General features: G+C 37.8%; 1 protein-coding gene across 2 annotated transcripts in view; it reads left to right on the top strand.

Moving 5' to 3' along the window:
• The window catches only part of METTL15 (methyltransferase 15, mitochondrial 12S rRNA N4-cytidine), a 77366-nt gene that overhangs the window by 26694 nt on the left and 27536 nt on the right, over positions 1 to 23136 (top strand). For both annotated transcript variants that reach the window (XM_030273338.4, XM_030273339.4), the window contains exon 3: positions 6106 to 6242. In XM_030273338.4, coding sequence (XP_030129198.4) covers positions 6106 to 6242 — 137 coding nt within the window. The remainder of the gene's footprint in view (positions 1 to 6105; positions 6243 to 23136) is intronic.

The raw sequence follows: 23136 nt of genomic DNA, 5'->3' as shown, positions 1-23136 counted from the left end.
AATGAAGTAGCAGAAAGCATCTTGCAATGTGTTGATTATTTTGTTTATATTGCGTTTCTGTTCTCAGGATTTTTTTTCCACAAAGAGGTGGAATAGATACAAATAAAATAAGAAATACCTTGATACAGACCAGCAGTGACTGGCAATGCAGTAATAAATATTTATCATTAGCCTTAACAAACATCCTAGTATTTTGACCTTCTTTGCATTTTGAAGCAAACACTAGCTCTCATTTCAAGTGTGAAACATCTATTACTGTGAAAAATGTTGACTTGTCATCCCACTGAGAAAGATCTGTAAAAACAGAGAGAAGCACTGTGATCTAGCTTTGATTGGCTCAGAATACACTAGCTGATAGTGGATTTAATATTACAGAAATACTACCTCTCTCATCATGCAACTGTTCTCTTTGTTACTTACTTTTGTTAGAGTATTCAGTATTATCCAAGAAAAAATATTGTTACTTTGACATTTGCATGAATGTCAATTGCATGAAAGAGTCTCCATTTTATTTTCCTTTCTTCAGGCAGCAATTTCTATGTGTTTCCTTTTCTTCTAGTGAGCTAAAATGTTAGGCAGCATAGCTTGGATGCTGGCTACCTGTTCTTCAGCTTTTTCTTTCTAGTATATCTTAAATAAATCAGTATTCTGTTGTTTGGGTGGTTTGTTTTTTTTTCAATCCTGTAAAAAGTGGAAAGAGTTCCATTTTCAAAATGGAAAAATATGTTCTGCAAGTTTCTTGAAAATATACGAATTTCATAATTGATAAAACTGAAAATATACTAATTTAATAATTGTTGCTCTTTGTAACTCTTCTGGAAGGTGAAACATGAATGGTGAGGTGCTGGAGCTGTGTTCTCAGCTGTTGCAGGAGGGTTTATGGCCATATTTCCTTTCTCCCACAGGAAAGTTCTGTGATTCTAGGTTATTACTTGTGAAGCCGAGTTTTGGGTGGAAGTCCTCAATTAGGCATGCATCACTGTAAAATTGTTATATATATATTTAAAAACTGTTATAAAAAACTGGCTAAGGGTGTGAGTCCTGCAAGCTAATTTTTCTTCTGCTCATATTTTAAATTTTTCATTTATATTATTTGATGATTTTATGAGCATTTAATTTGGGAGGAGTACTGCAAAATGTTCCACTTACTGTACTTGAATGGCTGCCATTCAATGAAATGCTTCTTTCAGACAAGAAGGGGACAAATGCCAACAGCAGGACACAGGAGTTTCAGAGGGGAGTAATTGTGGGGTTGTCTCTTCTGTGGTTGTGTATTAAATCATTGGAGGAAGAGCAGAACAGAACCGCAGGAAGGAGCAGCATTTTCTGGGAAGGTTGTTTTGAGGCTTGATTTTTATCTATTTTATTTTTAATCAGAGAGCTTGGAGGTAAGATGTTTTAGGGGTTTTTACACTTGCTGAAGGCACCCAAGATGGTCATTGTCAACATAGATTTTTAATTTTTATTTAATAGAAAAAGTGGTTAAACAGGAGACTGGGGATTGAATTCAATTATAGAATTAAATAAATTCTATTAATTAATAGAATTAAATAATTATGCATTGCAAGGTCACTTTTTGGGTAATAACAGCCTTTCTGTTTTTAGAAGAAGTTAATTTTACGTATTGGAAAGAGCCATGGCAAATGCCTTAGGTGTGCTTGCTTATCACAATGGATTAATGATCTTTTGGTGCTGTGTGAGTGTGAACAAGGTGAGAGAGTTTGTATGGACAAAAAGGTGGGTGGCAGGAGTTTGTGGCATGGAATGGAGAAGGGGAGAGGCTGCTTGTGGAGCACTGATACCCAGGACAGGAGGTTGTTTGGCATGTCCTGTATCCTAACTCAGCACGTCTTAGGGATTTTGTACAATTTGCCAAAGTCTTTTGGAGTTGTTGTCCATTATGCTGAAGACTTCTTTCAGACAATGTCAGGGTTGTGAGAGGAAGAAAAAAACATTTTTTGAAAGATCATCTGATGGAGTGCTTGAAGTGATTAGGGTTAGTGGGAGAAAATTAAGTCGCACGTCTAAAGGATCAAATTACTTAAAAAAAGAGTATAAAGTTCTTGCCTTTAAAAAAGATAGAAAGAGGGGAGTGGAAATTACTGGAATTGTGAGCTTTTTAAAACAAGCATTATGATGTCTCAATTTATGTGTCATATTTGAGTTTCAGTTTTGTGCGAATTCTGCAGTCTCATTTTGTTACACATCAAAGGAAAAATAATCACAAAGGCTATGAAGTGTTGTGGAGTAAACCTTATTACATGTGGAACATCATCATTAGAGGAATTACAGATCAGACATAGTAAAATGAAATGCTTAAAAGGTATTTATTGTGAGAGCTTTTCAGTAAGAAGTCTTGTATACTAAAATGGTGAATTCCAACTCTTTGTGTCTTTCTAACTATACTCGAGCTAGCTGTGAAAAGAAAGCTGTGAGATTTTTGTAGCTATCTGTGTGTCGTGAAAGAGCCAAATGCTTTCTAAAACCTGCAGTCACAAACTGATTATGAAATTCCCAGAGGGACTCTGATGGGACCATCATAAATTAACAATGGAATGGTGACTCACTGCAGGAGAAATTTGTGTAATAAACTTTTCCAGTATTTATAGGACCAGGAGGATAAAATGTCATTTAATTTCATTTGATTAAAAACTAGTAGGCAAGAGAGAAAGAGGAAGAAAAAAACGATGCATCTTTAATTTCAGGAGTGAAAAATTAAAGGAATGTGTGAGAAGCATATTATGAAGCAGGACACTACAGTGGTTAATTTCTAATCTGGTCAATGCTCCAAAACGGTCACATTAATATCTTAACTACTCTATTTGAAAACTTAAGGTGATAGTTATTTTTTTTTTCAGGTTCTGGATGCAGGGTGTAGCTTTTGAGTGGAACAGCTGGATTATGAGGAGTTGGATGTGCATTGAATCTGATGCTCTCAGGTTAAGGACCATGTCTGGTGTTGCTTAAAGGTTTGGTTTTTGTGTGTTGGTTCTTTCAGAAAGTGGAATTCAGTGAGCTTGTGTTCATTCCCAGCAGGTGCTTGCATGGGTTCTTCACTAAATCTTTCCAGCACTGTCACAACACGGGGAGTTTGTCACTGGGTCATGGTACATTCACGCCCATTCTCTCTCCACTCTACCTTGCATTGCCAGTGTTTATTTTTGGTTTATTTTTAACATCTTCTCTGTGGCTCATTAATAAGCAGCCAAGCTTATTAATGTATGCCAAGCTTAAAGCTGATCAAATCTAAAAGGAATGAAAGCAGCAGCAGATATCTGTGAGGAAAGGCAAGACTGTTAAACAAAATATAAGTATTCTTGAATGAGCTAGAACATCTTCAAAAACTCACCTGGAAATAAAAATCTCAGTGTTACATGTTGCTTAAGAAAGAAAAACTGTCTGGAGGTTTGGCCAAAAAGGCCAATTTATTTTTTTAGTATTTCTCTTTTAAATATATTTTTTCATGTTCTGCTGTTCAAACACGATGGAACAAAGAACTTTGTAGAAGTGGTGGTGAAAGAAGGATCAAATCTGTTCAGTACTTTGTAGAGATGACTGAGAAGAGTCAGATGTTTAGAAGACAAACAGACATGCACAAAATAAATGAGTAGTTAAACATGTTAGTGGGAAAAGACTATTTTATGGAAATTCATGTTACTAGGGAGCTTAAGTGGAATAGAATTATTAAAGTATTTTATGGTAAAGATAGAAGCAGCTCTTCTGACATTTCCTATCCCTTCTGTGACTCCTCCTGCCAACACTGTAGGTCTGTTTTAGGAGAGAAGTAGTGATGTTTTTGAAAGTTTTTGTCCTGGTTTTCTAGCTATAATAAAGAATAAGAGCATTACTTGTTTTTTTAAGCGAAACAAAACCACGAAGATGTGACTCATGCTGATTGACTTTTTTTTTTTTTTTTTTTTTTTTTTTTTTTTTTTTTTTTTCCCAGAGGAATTATGATGTAATTTAGGTTGGTTTTGATTGTTATGTGTTGCTGCAGAATAAGTGCAATCCAAAATGACACCTGGGACTGCTGTGATTAAGTTTTTTGAGTGCATTTCTGAGTGGGTTAATCTTATGCAAAAAAAAAGGTGGTTTTAATTTTCTATTGCTCCTCCACATATTTCTAAAGAGATTTTCTAAATGGATTTCCCTACAGAACTAGAATATAAAAGCTAGAGGTCTGTTCATTACTTATGTACATTAGTTCTGGTAAGGTTTAAATGGAAATAACTTGAGTGGAAATCAAAGCATAACAGATATACCCTGGAAATTTTGAAAGCAATTTAGGATGATTTGTATGTTTTGTACAATTCATGTTAATTTTTGCAATTTTTTAAGACTAAATGCAGAATGAAAAAATACGTTTTTATATTAATAATTTTCATTGAACGGAGATAATAAAAAAATAGCTTATTAGTTTAATATCCCACTCAACAGCCAGTGTTGGATTTTTATGGGTGTAGTAGAAGTAACAGTACAATGCAAAGAAAACCTGAAGTGATTGGAATCTTTAATAAGAAAGCGTCTCTAAGTCTTACAGGTATGTGAAAACTTACAGAGAATATGCTTGGAATTTTTAGCATATGCAAGTATATTTAAAATCTAGGTAAATGCTTATGTTCAGTTGTGTTTAAGAAACAACCACATTTTCTAACTGTTTCAGTTTTGTGTTTTTAAATTTGCCTCAAGGATTATACTTCTGGTTTTGTTATGGCAGAAGATAAACCAGAATGCTTATATAGATTGTGGCAGCATTTGTGTAGACTGCATGGTATGTCCTCTGTAACTTAGTTTTGTCTTATAGATACTGCTTACAAAAAAATGCTGAGTCAGTGCTTCATTTTTTCATGTGAGTGATGCAATTTAATATTGGGTGATCACCCAGCTAAATTTTGTTTCCTTCATTAGCTTTGTAAAATATTGTGAGAAACTTTTGCTTCTAGAGCATAAGCTTAGGAAACTGTGTTAAATAATACAGCCTAAGGATCTTAAAAGATCATAATTTGTTCTTACTTTCAGCCACAGTAGAGTTATGTTATTAGTCTCATAAGTATATTATTTATTTTTTGAGGGGGAAAGTCATATAAAAGCCTTTGTTTTCTAAAAAATGTTTCCAGAAAAATGTTTGGGTCTTCGTTGCCTTTGAATTTCTTTTCCAATCCAAAGGAATTTGTGGGTGAAGCTTAGTTCTTTCAAGAGTTAAATTGGAAAATTTCACATAAAAGGTGCTTTTACCCTTGGGCTGTATAATTTGTGAGAGTATGTTTAGTTCATGTTAATTTCTATTTAATATGATTGTAGCTGATAAGTAGTCTTCAAAATAAAATGAACCACCTGTTTCACTTAAAAAAATAATCTGAGAAGTGGGGAGGAATACCCCATGCAGAGATTAATATTGAAGTATATGGAGAATTTGTTTTTCAAGTCTAGATTGAATTTTCCTCCAGTCAACAGAGGTCAGTTAAATCAAGTGAGAGAAAAAACTTATGGCAACACGAAGGTGCAGAGAGTCCGTCACATTTGTACTTTGGTTTAGATTCAATGGCATAAAAACAATAAAAATCCTTTTCTTTCCATGCTCCAGTGTGCATTCCCTAGACTATAGAATTACAGACAGTCACTTGGTAATTTGGAAAGAACATATTTCCAAAGTGGAGTTGCAGTCATACAAGTGCTGTGTTGCTGAGTGAAGAGCCAGTTATTTCTGTCAACAAAAATAGTTCCTGCCTTTTCATCAGTCAGGTACCAGGAGGAGGGGCATGGGGCAGCTTCTGGAAACACTGCTGCTCTTTTATAGGGGAAAGAAGGCTTAACACAGCATTAAGTTCTACTGATTCCTTTTTTTTTTTTTTTTTTTTTTGTGGTGTTGGGTTTGATGTTTTTATTTGTTTGTTTGTGGGTGTTTGATTTTCTTTTTTTAGTTTTGTTTTGGTATTTTTCTGACATAATTGCAATTCTGCACAAAATACAAAAAAAAAACGTTTCCAAAAAGGCAATGGTATATTTTCCACTAGTGCATGAGGGAGATTTTCCAGCTATGCTCTAAATCAGCCATCAGTTTGTCACTGCTGTGAGGTGAAAGGTGTCTGTGTTTTCACTCCACAGCGTTTCCTGGATATGACATTTGGAGCTGGAGGTCACACAGCAGCTCTCTTAGAGAGAGCCAGTGACATCAGTGTGTATGCCCTGGACAGGGATCCCACAGCTCACAGAATGGCTCAGCAGCTTGCACAAGCCTACCCGTAAGTTGTCTCCTCCTCTGTTATAAATATGGTTGGGATAAGGTTGGTACTTTGGCATTTTATCCATAATTTAATCTATTTTTTTGGTTTTAATATCTTATTGTGGAATAGCGTTCTGTGCTTTGTGCACCCTGCTGAACAGGAGATCCAGTTCAATTTGTTTATGAGTGTTTGCATGTAGTTCTTCTTAGGTTTTTGGCGTAAATGTGTATTTTGTAGTTTTAATTTTAAGCAGGCATCAAGTAGCTAATTTTATATTTTAAAAGATATTTTAAAAAGATTCATGTGTTCTGCTCGCCTTGAGATGATTCTGAGTGCAAAGTAGTACAAAAACATACCTTTGTGGTACATATTTCACAAAAATGATGGAATAATATGCTGCAAAATAATTAGGTCATTTAAATATGGATTATGAATATCTTAATTTTGAAAACCCTAAATAATTGTAATTCAGTATTGGGTTTGCTAAGTATTTTGCCACTGGCTTCAGAAGCTACTGAACAATTTAATAAGCTACAATTTCTGTGTATAGCTTATGCTTCGATTTTCTTTTTAAATAAGAGTGCTGAATTTACTAAATGAACAATTGCCAAATGCAAATTTTCACATCTTTTTTAGTTATGCAAAGTTATTGCTCCTTTATTTAATTCAGGAAAGGACCCAGTCAGAGCATCACTGCATTGGTGCAAAAGTGTGCAATATATGGAGTTGAATGAGAACTTTTCAGAAAGTCACATTTTCAATCTGACCAAGAAGTAGAAATACACAGATACAAAGTTAAATAATATGAAGTAGTCAAGACTTAAGAAATTTAGGTGAGGCGGTAAGGAGAGAATACTCACTGTCAGGTTGAAAATATTATTTTAAAAAGAGCTTTAACAAGAAGAGAAGCAAATATTTCCAGTAAGAAGAAATCTGGAGGAGGTGGATAAGAAACCGCTTTGGTGGTTCTTCAGTTGTGTTGTCCCACATAAAAAGAAGTTCTAAGGCAGCAGTAATTTTTAAGCATTGCAGAAGGTGTTCCTCAGCTTTTTGAGATGAAGGACTAAACTGTGCATTCCTTCCTTCAAGTGTGTTTGACAGAGACCTGGTGGGAGAAATGCAAGCATGTGCCAGGACAGCATAGCTTATTTTCTAGTCCTCCTACTCTCTAAGACCACTTGGATATATTTCTCTAAATTTTCAGTTTTCTTTGGGCTGCAGTGACATTCAATGTATACCTACAAATTAGTGGAATGCCTCTCTCCACCGTTATGCTCTTTTTTGACAGAATGCTGTGGAGAATATTGTCAAGGAAAGTCCATATTCTTTTAAAACTAAGCCTGCAAACGTGTTCTGCCAAATGTCATGGGAGTTGCAAAGTCTTCTGTTCCTTCTGTCATGGGAAAAAACCCAGTCTTTTAGAAACACTCACACAGTGTAAAACAATAGTTAACAGTCCTCTGACTCAGTATAAGTTTATCTGAAAGTACCCTCTGCAAACCTGCACATGGAAAGTTCATTTTCCAGATAGTTGAAGAGATTTTTCAAGTGTTGGGTGCTCTTCTGCCGATAATTGGCATCAGTAGTTTTCTGCTTTGCTTAGAAAACATGAACTTTGTATAGTAGTTGATGTAACTTATTACGGTTTAATAGAAAAAGGAGGTCTCCTAGTTCTTATTTTTGATGCTGGTGTCTACCTTTATGGATTCAAGTTATCCTTAGAATGAAGTGGATCCTTAAAAAACATGGTGTTGTTGGTGAAAAATTTTAATCATTGAAAGATGACTGTGCGTCACCTGGATATGTATTGTAGGATACAGAGACCTATTCTTATTTGCTGTGGTCTTTTTCCCTCATTTTCTGTCCTTCCTATTATAAAGAACAGGTGAGTCCTTTTTCATGAGGTAAATATTATTTTTCTTATAAGAGTTTGTGTTAAAATGTATGTCAAAAGAATGTTCTATATGTGCTAACTATAAATCTGTTTTCCCTGTGAAGTCAGTTGCATAAACCATTGTCAAATTAAAAGGAGAAAGGAGGTATAAGGATGTAATTTATAAACAGGTAAAGCCAGTGTTTGCTTACTAATTAGTTGAGTATAAGGGATCTGTTTCTGAGATATGGACCTTTGATAAATGGATTTTTTTTCAGTATTCATTAAAAGATAGTTGGTCTAACATGATGGGATTTTATTGTCCATTTTCTGCACCGTGTCAGAAATAAACCTTGCATTAGTTCAATTCAAATCCGTGTGGGCATCAAAAGCTTGGGGAATTCATCCAGCTGACATCTGTATCTGGTCAGGTCTGTTCTCAGGTGAAATAGCTCACCAGGGAGCCGCAGAAATAGTTGTGCTGCTGTAGAAATGGCAGCGTGCAGCTGCAGCCGAAGAGAAATGTGGGGCTGTCCCTCTGTGAGAGGCACAGCCCTAGATGCACCTCACTGAATAACTGCAACACAGGACTATGAACATCCTCCACTTTTGCCTGCTCTAGGTTTTTCTCCACCTCCTCTGCCTGGCATTCCTGTTTAGGGCGAGGTTCTTTGACTCGCTGAAGTGGTTCATGTGCTTTGGGGGTGACAGCACAAGCTGGGGAAGAGGCTGTTGTGTAACCATCACCAGTAAAATCTGATTCCCACTGGCTGAAACTGTGGATGCAATAGGCAAACTCAAAGTCATGCTTCAACTGAATTTTCTGTTGCCATTTTTTCCCTGCTGAAACCAGAATGCTGCATGTGTTACTGCTTGTTCTGGTTAGATTACAATAATCTTAGTGAAATCATATAGTCCCAATTGTTGTTCACTATGTGGCTTTTTTGTTGATGGCCATAAACTAAAACACAGAGTGCCACCTCGACATGAGGAAGAACTTCTTTACATGAAGGGTACACACCCGCTCCAGGTGATCCTGTCTTGGCAGGGCAGTTGGACTGGGTGATCTCCAGAGGTCCCTCCAACCTCAGCATTTCTGTGGTTCTGTGATATATGCTCAGTTGTGGCAAGAAGAGATAAAGGTGGCTAAATTAAGAGGTTTTCTATATTCAGAACTCATCAGTGAAATCCTTCATATATTTAACTGAAAGACAGCTGGAGTAATAAGTCACTGGAGGAGAAAACTGAGGAAAAATGCATTTGATATTTGCACTTTAAATGTGTCACTATTTTTTGATAGTGATTTTGTCAGAGCTGAAATCTGAAGAGGGTAGAGGAGTTCCAGCTACAGCTCTCACATTCGTTTAGTGTTGCTGCTTATTATTTTTATTTTTTTTAAATATGTAGTGCTGCTTTAATAAGGCAAAAATGGGTCAGGGTCTGTTAGATATTCAGTGTGTGGGTGGGAATCCTTTGACGTGCTTTCTGGGGAAGGCACCAATTTGGGAATTGCTGCTGAGGATGCAGGAGAGCCAGATAAAATTCAGGCAGTAGCAACAGATAGTACAAGTAAACCCTTTCACACCCAATGAAAGGAAGAGACTGGAGAGGTGGCTGAAATCTGGCAATTAACCAATATCCTGGAAATTTTTTAAGGATGTGCTTTGTAATTCTCTGGGCAGAATAAGAAATTATGCCCCAAAAGTATGGCTAAGTAGTACAGAATTCTTCATATAATTTTAAATACCATCTTAGGATTGTTTTAAAGTGATTTTGAGGTGTGAGTGTGCTTATGGATTTTGCTTTCAGAGTTACACAAAGTTTGCAAAAGGATAGTGATAGATGAGCTGTGCATTGTATGCTCTGGGGAAAATAGATTTTTTTTTTCCAAGTTCTATAAAAAACAGCTCTTTTTTTCCAAATTTTGATAAGCTTTTTTTATGTGCTTATGAGTTGTAACTGAGTACTATATATTGTTGCTTTTCTTGCTATATATTATTTTTATTTAGCTTTTAGCTGTAGTTGTGTAAGAAATACAATTAATGTGCAATCAAGGTATACTCATTCCAATTGTGCCTTGACTGCATATAAGTATACTTTATTAGTTACTTATAGGGTTATTTCTTTCCAAAGAATTCTCCATGTATGTCAACATCTGGCTGTCTCTTAAATGCAGGCAACAAATATAAGTGAGTTACCTTCTATATGAGGTGGAAAAATAAAATTGAGAGTAGTAAAAAGACCCTGAAATGCCATTAATATTACAATATTACTTTAATGGCATTTATTTTGTTTCCCAAAAGATTTGAGTAGGAAAGCCAAACACATTTCTGTATTGAAACATAATGTCATTATGATCTGAGTGCTCTTGAATAAGCTGCTCAATCACATCATTTTAGTAGGAAAATCTTGGAAGAGAGAGGCTGTACATTAAGTGAGGTTTCATTTTGTGGATAACTGACATTTATCAGCTTGGAGTTTAGTTTTGGTTTAGTTTCTCTTTACAATATACCCTGCTTCCAGCCAGGTTAACTTTTGCAGTAGCCAGGAGGGGCATGGCCAGAACCTGGATGTCATTGCTCAGCACCCCACATCCTGGGCAGGGGGTGGGGGTCTCCCCCATTTGTGGATGGGGGGTCAGGAGACTGTGGAGTTCCACGTTTTTGTGTGTGAATAGTTCACCTCTCTTGTGCACCCTGTTACTGGTATTGCTGCCAGTGCCACTCGTTTTCTCATTTCATTTGCTGCTTCCAGAAAATTGTTCTCACCCAGCCTGTGATCTTAGTCTGGTGTGCCTCCAGTTCTCCTCTGCAGGGAGAGGGGGTGGCAGTGATGCCTTGGGGAGGCTGGCCTAGAGCAGAGGCTGGACAGAGCTAAAGAACAAAGCAGGGATTGATTTAAAGGATCTCCTCCATGGGTCCACCTTGGGCAGCACCAGAGCCCAGCCAGGGCTGCACCCAAATGACCCAAAATGGTCCCAAAATGCACGAGCGCTCCCAGGGGCTCTCCCTGGGATCAGTTCTGCTCCATTGGCACCTTGGAGTTCATTGTCCCATTCCAGCTCCAGCCCAGGCAGTCCCACCCTGCTTGTTTTTCTCTCTCCAGCCCACGGTGTTTGTGCTCTTGGGCTGAGATTTGGATCATTTGTCCTTGGTGCCCAGCTGGAGAAGGAATTGTTTTGTGTCCCTGCTCTGTGCAGGGAGCTCAGCATCCCCTCATGTGAAGCTCAGAAGTGCACTCTAAAGCAGCACAATATCTGAAAAATAGAAAAGCTGAACCCTGAGGCATCAGCAGAAGGGGAAGTAAGGAAGCAGTGCATGGGTTGGGACTCCAAACCAGGGAGTGCCATTCCCAAACTGTGACACAATATCGAAAACATTCCCACAGGAAGAGAGCTCAGGATGTCGTCTGGTCCAGCCTCAACCTTCAGACCCATCAGTATGATCCATCTGCTGATGGATCTGAATTACCTTGGACAGCTTTAGACATCCTTAGACAATGGAGGTACAGGTTAGGCAGCTCCATTCCTTTCTGGCTGGAGAACCTGCATCTTTTAGAGCACAGATGTAGCTCAAGAAACAAAGAAACATTCACTAGGATGAGCTGGTTTTCTTCCATCACAGTCTGTCATCAGTGTTTCTAGGAATAATCTGAAATGCCAGCTCCTTGCATGTGGGTTTTTTTGGTTTGTTTTTTTGTTCTTTTTAAATTTCTATTGGGGTAAGGATTGAAGGTATTCAAGATGATAGTTTGTATTTTGATTTAGGTGTTTATTGTTTTTTATTAGTGTTATAGTTTTTCTATAGTTTTTTATTAATAAGGTATAAAATTGTTAATTATTTTTTGTTATAAGATTTTTTTAAGGTTCAATTATTAAATTAAGAAATTATATTTAAATTATTTTTTAACTTAATAATTATTTGAAGTCCACAATGCAGACTTTTTTGTTTAATTATAAAATATTAGTTAAACTTATGAAGAAGAAAGAAGGATAATTTGTTTCCATTTTAAAACCTCTATTTTATTTCATATTTATTACTATATTCTAAAACCCTAACCTTTAAGTTTTTTACTTTGTGATATTACATACTTCTAACCAACTACACGCTTGTAATCCTGGTGCCACTAATCAACTTTGGAAACCTTCTTTATAGCTTTAAGTCAGATGTTGTGTTCTCCTCTGGGTCTGTGCCTCTCAGCACAGAAAGCTCAAAATTCTCACACTTGAGGGTTCTGACAGGTGCAGAATGAGAGGACTGTGGTGTAAGTTGACAGAGAAGGGTAAGAAACTTCTGAAATCATTTCAAACAAATGCAAACCCCTGTGAGTATGGGTGATCTGAGCTCCTTTTTAACACAAATGTCCAGATCCTTAATTTATTTTTAAGGACCTGTTAGCTCGACTTCATTGAATGCAGTATCAAGTGTTAAATTTAATCAGTAGAACTTTCAGACATGCTCATTATATTCTTATTCTTCCATTCATCTGTATCAGTGTGGTATAAAAGTGCTCAGAATATCTTTAAAGTTCACTGTTACAGCTTTTAAGCAGTGTATTTCTAAGAATAGTTCTTTGAGGCTTAATTTGGGTTGTAGACATTTTTCTAAAAGGAAAAAATGTTTTCAATAGCCATCAAGTAAATAGTTATCATCCTGAAATTATCTTTGAACTTTTTTGACATGTAAAGGAGACATCAGGTTTTTTTTCCAGCCAATTTTCCTCCTTCTTGGTTTTGATGATAAAGTTTTTTATAGGTGTTTGGGTGACTTAAGGACTTTTATATTGCTTTTGTAGCCATCTCATTACTTAAATTCATGTAAATGATTGTAGAACTTAAATTCTATTTATTAACATTTTATAATGTATGTTTCAAAAATATTTGGAAATATCTTATAAACAGTTTAAGCTATTTTTTTTTCCAGATGAACAGTTGAGTTCTGGGTGTATTTTCATTACAGTAACAAGGGTTTACAGTTCGATTTTTTAATAAAAATAATCCTTGTTTCATAAAGGACACTGATACAGTACTGCTTTTAGCAAAACTCTTTCTGATGAGAAGGCAGAGAGGAAGGTAATAATTTCCAATCAGAAGGTTTTTTGCCTAGTGGCTGGTTGTTTGCAGATCTTTTTGTCTTGATAAGAAGATACTATTTTCATATTCCTTAGCAAGTTTGTACCAGGCTGCATATTTAGCTTATTTTTGTTCACACTGACAACAGGAGGTATTAAGGCACTCTACACAAATCAAGAGGACATAAACTGTTTTAAATTACTCCTTCTTGTATCAAACAACACAGACAAAAGTTTATTTCATCAGTAGATAGATGATAATTGTTGAGGCTAGAAGACAGCAGCAGTTTGCTGTGAAGGTGGAAATTATATGAATGTATAGACAAAAGGATGCTTGTTACTTACTGAGAGAAGGTCAAGACATGCTGGTATTTAAGATAAATACGATTTACTAAGTGGCTAAATAAACCAAAAAAAAAAAAAAAAAAAAGCTGAGAAGCTGAGTCTCTGATTCATAGTCTTATTTCTTCTACTTTGATAAAAAGGAAAACAAGTAACTAAATGAAAATATTTGTAAACAGATTTTTGTACCAGAATTGAGCCTTACACTTAACTATGAAATATAAAAATGTATAAAATGTATGGATTAATTCAGATTATTTTTCTGATTGAGTCATTGGGCTTCAGATACTATTATTCTTAGATGCATTAGGATTATGCATATAGGTGACATAGACCATAAAAATGAATTACTTTGACTACATAATTCTGTTTTTTTCTTGTCATGATAATAAACATAATTTGCATTTTAATTTGATTTTAGTCTTTGTGACTCAGCTGTGCCAAGCATTGTACAGAATATTGAAAGGACTGAAAGTAAAATCAGGCAGTTAATTGCTGCTTTGTATTTGGATGCCTGAGAAATACATCAACTTAGCTTGATCAAGAAACAAAGATTTGGGTAGAGAGATTTCAGAGAATTTCTGTGTAAAACCTCAGTAACTTGGAATGGAAGCTGCCTGTGGCCTTGCCACCACTGACTGGTACAAGTGTTTGAGACCAGTACTGACTGCTAAGTGCTCTTGGCACACACAGATTTATAAGAAATAACACAAGTGTCATATCTCAGCAGCACAAACAATCTGTGTTATTGATACTGTTTATACTGTCAGGCTCACTGTGCTCACAAGAAATTAGAGGCTGCTGCAATTTAAATATTTAAATATACATAGGAAAACCAGAACCAAATTCTTTCTGCCAGTGATACCTAGATTGGCCATTCACCTGCAAGAAGATCTGCGCCACCTGCCTGGCTGGGAGAGGGAAGAGGAAGGTGAGGAGCACTCCTTTCCCCCAAGCCTTCTCTGAGAAAGCACTTTTTTCCTTTGTTTTTTTTTTTTTTTTTTTGTTTGTTTGTTTGTTTTGGTTTTTTTGTTTGGTTTTTTTGGTGTTTTTTGGTTTTTTGTTGTTTTTTTTTTTTTTTTAGTTCCTGAAAACCAGCATCTTTGCCTCTCAAAAAAAGACCTAGGAAGTACTTCTGCAAAGCTTGGAGACCAGCTGCTAAACCCCCCCCAGGTTTTCTGTGTTGAATCCCCTGCTGCATTGTGGCTGCCCACCCTTTCAGATGCGCTGCATTATTTTATCTCCTCACAGGGTAAGGTGGTGCTTTATCCCCAGCTCCTTCATCACTGCTGGCTCTTCCCTAAGGAGCAGGGTAATTAGCAGCAAAAGACAAGGCAAAAAATCTCATTTATCTGAGAGTTAGGATGAGTTTTGGTTCCTTGCACTACAGTCTGGAGTGATGTGTGACTTCCAACATGTGAGTGGATTCAATCCATTCTGCAGTCTGCCTTTGGCTGGATGTTGGCACCCAGTGAGTACAATATTAAAATTAAATACCTTCTGGCATTTAGTGGAGTTTAAGCCAAAAGCTGGTGATGCATGAGATTATGCTAGTACGTTTTCGTGTTCTAAAAATAAATAAGTAAAATTAATTTTCTATAGTTAAGTAAAAATTATGTGTCACAGCAGAATTGAATGTGTAGTTTTGTTACTTTTCCAAACAGCAGGACCAGAAATGTGTGAATATTGTGTGAACACTTTGACTAATCAGTACTGCCACTTGGTTAAACTTCATGCTGCAACAAAGCTTATTTCTCTTAGAGTGAGCTGACCATCTTGGACACTGCTCTGAAAGTATAAAGGGCAACTTCTTACTTCAAGCTAACAAAGTTTAGGTATGTAGGGTGAAATTTTCTTAAGCAGAAATTTGTGCCCTTCAGGTTAATCTGCTCTATGTGCCAATACCAGCAGCTAAGGAAAGGCTGAATACAAAGGTTAATTCTAGTGTGGTAATGAGGGGGAATTAATTATCATGGTAATGAGGGGAAACCTCACAAATAGGTTTAATTTTACAGTATGCTTAAGGTAAGATTTTTGTGGTATATGTGATTGTGCTTTTGTGGTTGTGGTATGTGACTTGTGTGGTTCAAATGATCTTATTTCTGCCTGTTTGGAAAGCATACTGTGCCATGAAAAATATTTAGATTTCCCAAAATAAAATGCATAATTAAAATAGGTTTCTCTTTTGCCTTCCAAAAAACCCATTATAAACGTTCAAATAGATTAACAGTAATATTAGCTAAAATGGTTAGTAATAATGAGAAGATACGTGACCTGTCATAAAACCAGTCTTTGAGCTGGTTGTAATATTTACTGTATAGAACAAAGTAGATGAGAATTCTCAAGTTGTTCTTGTGACAGAAAATTCCACAGAATCACAGAATAGGTCAGGTTGGAAGGCACCACAGCAGGTTTTGTCCAACCTCACTGCTCACTCAGGGCCATTCCAGAGCACAATGCACAGAATTGTGCTCAGATGGTTCTCAGATATCTCTGGTGAGGAGACTCCACCTCTTGCTGGACAATCTGTTCCAGGACATGGCCACCTGCACAGGAAAGAAGTTCTTCCTGATATTGTGGTGTAACTTGCTGTGCATCAGTTTCTGCTCATGGCTTTGTGTCCTGCTGCTCCACATCACTGAGCAGAGCCTGGTCTACCCTGACCCCTCCCTGCAGACCCTGCAAGACCTGCCAGGGTCCTCTCCTCTGTCATGTCTTCTGGGGGTGAGCAGGCCCAGCTGCCTCAGTTCATCTCATAAGAGACTCTCCAGTCCCTTAATCAACTTCATAGCCCACCACTGGAATCACTCCAGGAGCTCCTTGTCTTTCTTGAAATGAGGAGCCCAGAGCAGGACACAGTGCTCCAGACGTGCCTCACCAGGCACTCCAGATGTGCCTCACTAGGGCTGAGCAGAGCGGCAGGATCTCAAACCTCAACCTGCCATTGGTCTCACTGCCCACAGGGCACGCTGCTAGCCCACGGACAATTTGTCATCCACCAGGACCCCCAGCTCCTCTTTCACAGAGCTGCTTTCCAGCAGGTCAGTCCTCAGCCCATGCTGGTGCATGGGGTTATTCCTCCCCAGGTGCTGGACCCTGCATTTCCCACTGTTGAATTTGACACAGTTCTTCTCTGTTCATCTCTCCAGCCTGTTGAGGTCCTTCAGAAGGGATGCACAGCACTCTGGGGCCATTTCTCCCATCTTTGTGTCATCAGCAAAGGGGGCATCTGCCCCTTTGTTCAAGTCACTGATGAGTAAGTTAAACAATACTGGGACCAGTATAGAACCTTGGGGACAGCACCAGGACCAGGCCTCCAGCCAGACCCTGTGCCACAGCCCTTGGGATCTGCTGTGCAGCCACTTCTCAGTCCCTGAAATGTCTGCTCCTCCAGCCCACACTGCCTGAGCTTGCTCATGAGGATGTTGTGACAGGGTGCTGAAAGCTCTGCTCCAGTCCAGCCAGACAATATCCACTGCTTATTTCCATTTTGCTATTCCAGGTATTTGGACTATTATGGTTTTATATAGGGGATTTAGCAGAATAGAGCAGCAGGCATGGTCTTCTTGGTCTCATCTGTTTCTTTGTTTTGCATTGTCACATACTTGGGCAAGGCACCAAAACTATGTAGAAAGGAAACCTGAAGTTCTGTTTCCTTGGATATTTTGGAGATAAAAAAATGGACTGCAAAAGAAATCTCTGTAGGCTTTTGATGTTAACTTGATGTCTTTCTTCATAGCTCTTCAGTTCAGATACTAGTTCATTATAAATTCAGATCTATCATAGCAAGGACTGTGAATAAAAATGTTATTGATTTTAAAAACTTTAAAATACGATAATCCTTTTGTGCAATGACTTCATGGCTTAAAACAAGAACTGTATCTCGTATAATCAGGGGAATTTCTTGCTTTCAAAGGAATATGTTTGCATTTTCAATTATCATAATTAATAAGATATTAAACATTGAAAAATAGAAGTGTGCAGAACTAAAAATATCTTGTTCTCCCCTATCTCTAACCATTGCTACAGGAAGAAATGTCAGTATTTGGGTGCCAATCTGGAAGCTTCTCAATGCATATTTAATAGAAATAGATAAATACATAATCAAATTATGGTGCCTAAAAATGTTTGTGCATTAATTCTGCATTCAGAGATGTAGTGTAAACCCTTTAATTACTGAATCTTGCTTTTGTGTTTTCAACTGAAAGTTGGATCACCCTGGCAGGTTGGGCAGGTTTTTGTCTCTGAAGGAAGTTCTCTCCTCCTGCTAGACTTTCAGGTGCAAGTCACACCTTGATCCATGGCACCAACAGCCCTTGAATCCAGCTTTTCACCCATATGTTGTTTGTGGCTCTAATGTTGCCTGCCAAGGTAATAGAGGAGGAAAACCAAAAACTGTATTAAAATGGAATTAAATATACTGTTAACCCGTTATCTACAGAGCCGGGTACTTGGTCTTAGATTTATTTAAGGTAAAACACTCCTGGATTAGCCTCATTTATTTCTATGTTGTCTGTTCCCATCTTGCTCTTTGAGTTCTGGGTAATAGTTTTCATGCAGACTTCATGCAATGATGAAGGAATGTTTGCCAGCCTGTGGTTCTTTGGAAAATCCTTCTTGAGGTTTTTTTGAAGTTATCGTGGCACTGACTTTGTCACAGTTATCAGGGATTTGCCTTAAAGCAGGCAGGACTTTGACATCAGCCAGCTCTCCTGACACGTTCTGGTCTCATGTCCGTGTCCAGCTGCTCCCTGTGACACCTCACTTGTCCTCCTGTGCTGTGGTGTTAGCAGTTCCCCTCCTGGTCTAGGACCATGGGCACCTGGGGCAGATTTTGCCAGTAAATGCTTAGGCAAAGGCTTTAATTGCCTTTTTAGTGAAATGAATTCCTGGGTCGCCTGTGCCGTTCTTCAGCCTTCCATATCTTCCTGGCATTTCCCTTTCCAGTTTCTGCTTCACACAGATTAAGGTGTTCTTAAATCCAGCTCAGGATTTCTCTGCTTCTTCCTCTTGGCTCTCTTCTCTTTGACATGGTCAATATTTCCCTGTTCAACCAAGCTGGCATCTTGCTGTGGCTGCTGTGGCTTTTTGGGTGTGGATTCACATGGATTTCCTTGCACTTGGCAGAAATTGTCCATGGGGTTTGACCTGTTGTCCTGAGTTCCCTCTCGTGCCAGGAGGGCCTCCTGCTTACCCGTTCCCTCAAAAGGCTGAGGTCTCCTGAGTCCTGTGATTTCTGCTTTGCCGTCTCCTTTGCTACCATCACTAATTTTGCAGTTTTGCCTGAAGACTTGGATTTCAGGGTGACACTGTATAGCTTAGATCTAGGATCAAGGGTCAAAAGTACTATTGGACACTTGTGTTACTTCCATGAAAAATAATCTGTTTCTGCACCCATCGCTGTTGTTCCTCCAAAATCTGTTTGTGGCTGTGTCAGGAGCTGTGACACCTGAGGTGTCAAATATTTGTGGAATACTTGTTTCTTATACAAGAAGGTTTTTACCAATTCCTTACTTTTGGTATTGTGTAGTTTACTACAAGTATTCCCTCTTTTCTGTGTTGAACTGGCTAAGCACTTTCTTACTGATTAATTTCATGAAGTGCTCAATTCCATTTTTAAGTTCCAAATTGAATATAGTTTCTGATACTCTTAGGACTGTAAAGTTTCAACTGCTTTTGAGAAATAAAAGTTGTAATTTATTTGTTTGTCTTTGAAAGATGCTGCAGAGGAGAAACATTACTTGCATAACACATCAAGTACAAAAATGATCTCTTAATATTGACTTAAGTCAGTTGTGTCACTGACAACTTTGTTTAAACTCATCAGAGAGCATTATACATGTTAGAGATGAAGATGGACTTAGCTTCTATTTCTTTTAAAAATATTATTTGTGTTGTGAACATAAATGCTGGCAAACCCTTTAATAATGACGACTGACCTGAAGTTGTTTGAATATGCCTTTTAAAGAAAAAGAAAAACAACAAACCAAAGAAAAGCAAAACCTGTACTGTAAATAATAAGCAACTTTATGATAAATTGAGTCATTTTTTCCAACAAGATTATAAGATTTAAATAAGATTTTTTCCTTTGAATCGCTGGGGGGATTTTTGGAAGGTCCCTATGTAAAAGTAAAGTAGGGAGTGAATGGCACCTTAGAACTTTGTTTCTTTGCTGCCTGAGATAAGGTTTGGAAAAAAAGAGTTGTGGTTCAAGGTTCAGGGTTTTTAGTAAGCTTACTCTATTGGTTAGTGGAGTCCCTCTCTAAAAGTGTCTTGGCCTGTGCTCTTACCTGAGCTAAGAGGGGATTTGATACTTACATTTGACTTTATTCTAGAGTTAAATGATTTCAGGAGAAAAGGGAATTATAATTCACTGGTTTAGCTCATACCATAAGTCAACAGAGTTCATCTGCAATGCTCAACCCAGTCACAACTTATTGTAAGTTTAACAGGTATCTAAAGCATTTTCATCTTGGAATATTTTAATCTTGAATGACAATTTCAATAAGGGTTTGTATGAAAAAGAATGTGCATCCTTTAACTAGAACCAGAATGTTCCTATTGTTTTGGCTTTCTGATGTCTTTTTGCCCCATAATCTACTTCAGGAGGTACTGCAGGTGGTTTGGAGTTTGAGTGGGTTAATAATTAATAAGGATTTACATGGCCTTTGTGTCACTTATTTCCAAATCGTTTGCTAACAGGTCACCTGAGGGCTTAAAATTGACCAGGACAATAAGCAGCAGGAGCCTGTGGTGCAGTTCATGCTGATGAACAAAGAAAATAGATTATAGAAGTGAAAATAAGTATTATTGGTTGCAGTTAATACTATAAATAGTTGTTTTCTTGTAAGGAATACAACGAACCAATTCAAATAAAGATTTTTTTGTTGTAGTTTTATGTGGAACCTAAACCTTCCTCTTCATATTTAGTGCAATGATTATTCAATTTATCAAATGTTACTGCATTGCTTTTGTTCAAGAACATTCACTCAAATGGATGTCAGTATTATGTAATTTATTTTTCTTTTTTTCTCTAATTTCTAAGTCACTCTGGAGATCGCCATTACAGGAGGAAGCCACTTAATATTTCAAATATTTCAGGACTAGAAGAGCACATCCATTTCCATGACCTACTGAAGGTTTCTGGCTAAGTGGTAGAGTTTCTGCTGGTGTCTCTCTTAAACCTTGTGATCCTTTCAAGTAAAAGTAAATATTTAGCAAACATTTAAGCTGGTGCCTTCAAAAGACACCAAGTTTTGTTCTATGTGAAACAAGGGGATTTTTTTTTGTTGTTGTTTTTGCCACACTCCCCTCCAGGTTACTTGCCTGCATTCACTTATATGTAGGCAAATCTTGGGGTTTTTTTAACAAACTTGTGGCAAAATTTCCTTTCTCGCTCCCAAATTTCCATCATGGATTTCCTATGCTAATACTTGGATAATTTGATTACAAATACTTAGATAATTTGATTACAAATGCAGATTGTTGCAGTTGGTGCCACACTTTATTCCCGTTCTTCTACAGGCTTTTTGACTACTTAGATCTTTCCTGCTCCAAGTTTAGACAGTGTACATAACTTGTAAGTCTGTCAGCAGCCTTTGGCAAGGGTGGGATTTCATGTGTGTGATCTCTGATCTGCAGTGTGGAAGCTCTTTGAATTCCTCTGCCGTGGAAGCTGTATGGAATGGAATAAGTGTTTTAATGTTCTTGAACAGAACGTTGGAGAGTCTGCAGGTCAAAAATGGCAATTATCCCTATTCCTACACTGCTCTGAAGTTAATGTTATTTCTTCTAACTTCTTTCTAGTCTTCTGTGTTACCTTCCCTGTGAGTGCAGCCATATTTGCACATCTAAAACTTGAGGTTTTTGTGCAGAGGAAGGATTACTGAGGTTGGAAAAGACCTCTAAGTGCTACTGTTAACCCAGCACTGTCAGGTCCACATCCCTAAATTCAAGTGTTAAGCGTTGTGGGTTCAAGCAAGTTTCTAAATTGAAATATTCAGCTCCATCCATGCACCGTGGTTTTGTCCATCAAAAATGGGTGCTGAATCCCTGAACCATTAAACTGTTAGTTGTACAGGCACAGTCCAAGGTTTCATCTTCTACACAATTAGAGGGTGTTTTGTTTAACAGCTGCACCACAGAAGGAATGGAAAGACAAAGTTCCTTGCTGCTTAGTGTGTTTATTCAAGCAGGACTCAGAGATGCATTGTGGTGCAGATTTTTACAACTTGGGTTTTACTATACTATCTTCAGGGTAAAGATATTATAAATATTTTTAAATGTCACTTCCACTCAAAATTGGTTACTCTGATTTTGGCTATACGTTTTGAAAAATAAAAGAACAGTTATATCTGTCTCATTTTGCCCTCTCAAATCTAAGTAAGAGGATATTATGAGGTAGAAAATACTATTTTTATACCCTCTGTCACCTTTGTTAACATTTTATTAGGAATAAATCATGTAGTTTCAGGCTGCATGGTGGCAATATGGTTCAGTGTGTGTTCTATTTTTGTAACTTTATTTAAAACTGACATGTAACTTGCTGTACCTGAAACCCCAAGTGAGCCAGTTATTGGAGTGTAACAAAGTTTTGACGTCAGAACTGCTATTTATTCCACTGGCAACCATTAGCGATGCATTACCCTTTGGCACTCGTGTTTTCAGAAACATGGTTAAATTTTTATGACTGGCTCTAGCCAATTAGGATTCTTTCTCAAGATAGAAATAAGGGAAGGGATCTTTTTTATAACTTACTAAATGTAGCTTTCCAGAAACAGCGTAATAAAAATGTGAATTATTACACTCACAAAACATTCAGCGGAGCCACACCTTGGCTGGCCTGCTGGCCGCACACGTGTACTGGGGAGGCGGGGGTCCAGCTGGGCTGCCTTGTCCCCTGCATGAGCCTTTATTAGGATTTAATGTAATTACAGCTGAGTCATCCTCTCAGGTCGGGCTGGGAGCTTCAGCAGGATGTTAGAGGGGCTTAAGGCAGGGAGAGCTGGGGAGATACAGGAGGTGTGGAGGGGCTGGGCTGGTCACAAACACACGGAGAGCAGTTTCACTGGAGCTGTCTGATGCTGCCTGGTCCCTCAAAAAGCTAAACTACAGCAGCACTCATGAGTGCACGTTTGCAGACCCTACATACCGAGTGGGATGGAGCAGCTGCATGAGAAGCTGCTATGGGATGTGATTCCTCCTTGTTGGTTCACTGTGTGCTGGCCATAGGAATGCCAGAGTCTGCAAGCAGGACCTACTCAGATGTGTTTTCCTTCTGGGTAATGTTCAGTGATCTCCTGAGGGCTGGGTGGTCTGCACTGTGTGTTCAGGCATGAATTCAGAGTTGCCTGGTGACTGAAGTTACAAAATGCTTGTTCGTACATGTTGCTTTGCTAGTGTGCTGCAGATTTGTTTTGAAGGGAATGCTCTTTCATAAGGTTATTTTTTCATTCCTGCACTTTATTAATGATATTGTGTTCTTTAAATCAGTAGTGAAAATATCACCAGCTTTTGTCATAGGTTGTTTTCTGCAAACAATGTTTCTCTTTAAGGCTCTGATCTTTATTGTAACAGGGCAACTTTAACCTGTTGCATAAACGGTTGTGGCTGCAATCTAAATTTGGC

Source organism: Taeniopygia guttata, chromosome 5, assembly GCF_048771995.1.
Source record: "Taeniopygia guttata chromosome 5, bTaeGut7.mat, whole genome shotgun sequence".
Classification (NCBI taxonomy): domain Eukaryota; kingdom Metazoa; phylum Chordata; class Aves; order Passeriformes; family Estrildidae; genus Taeniopygia; species Taeniopygia guttata.
Note: the sequence above shows the minus strand (reverse complement) of the source record. Positions and strands in the feature narration are given on the sequence as shown.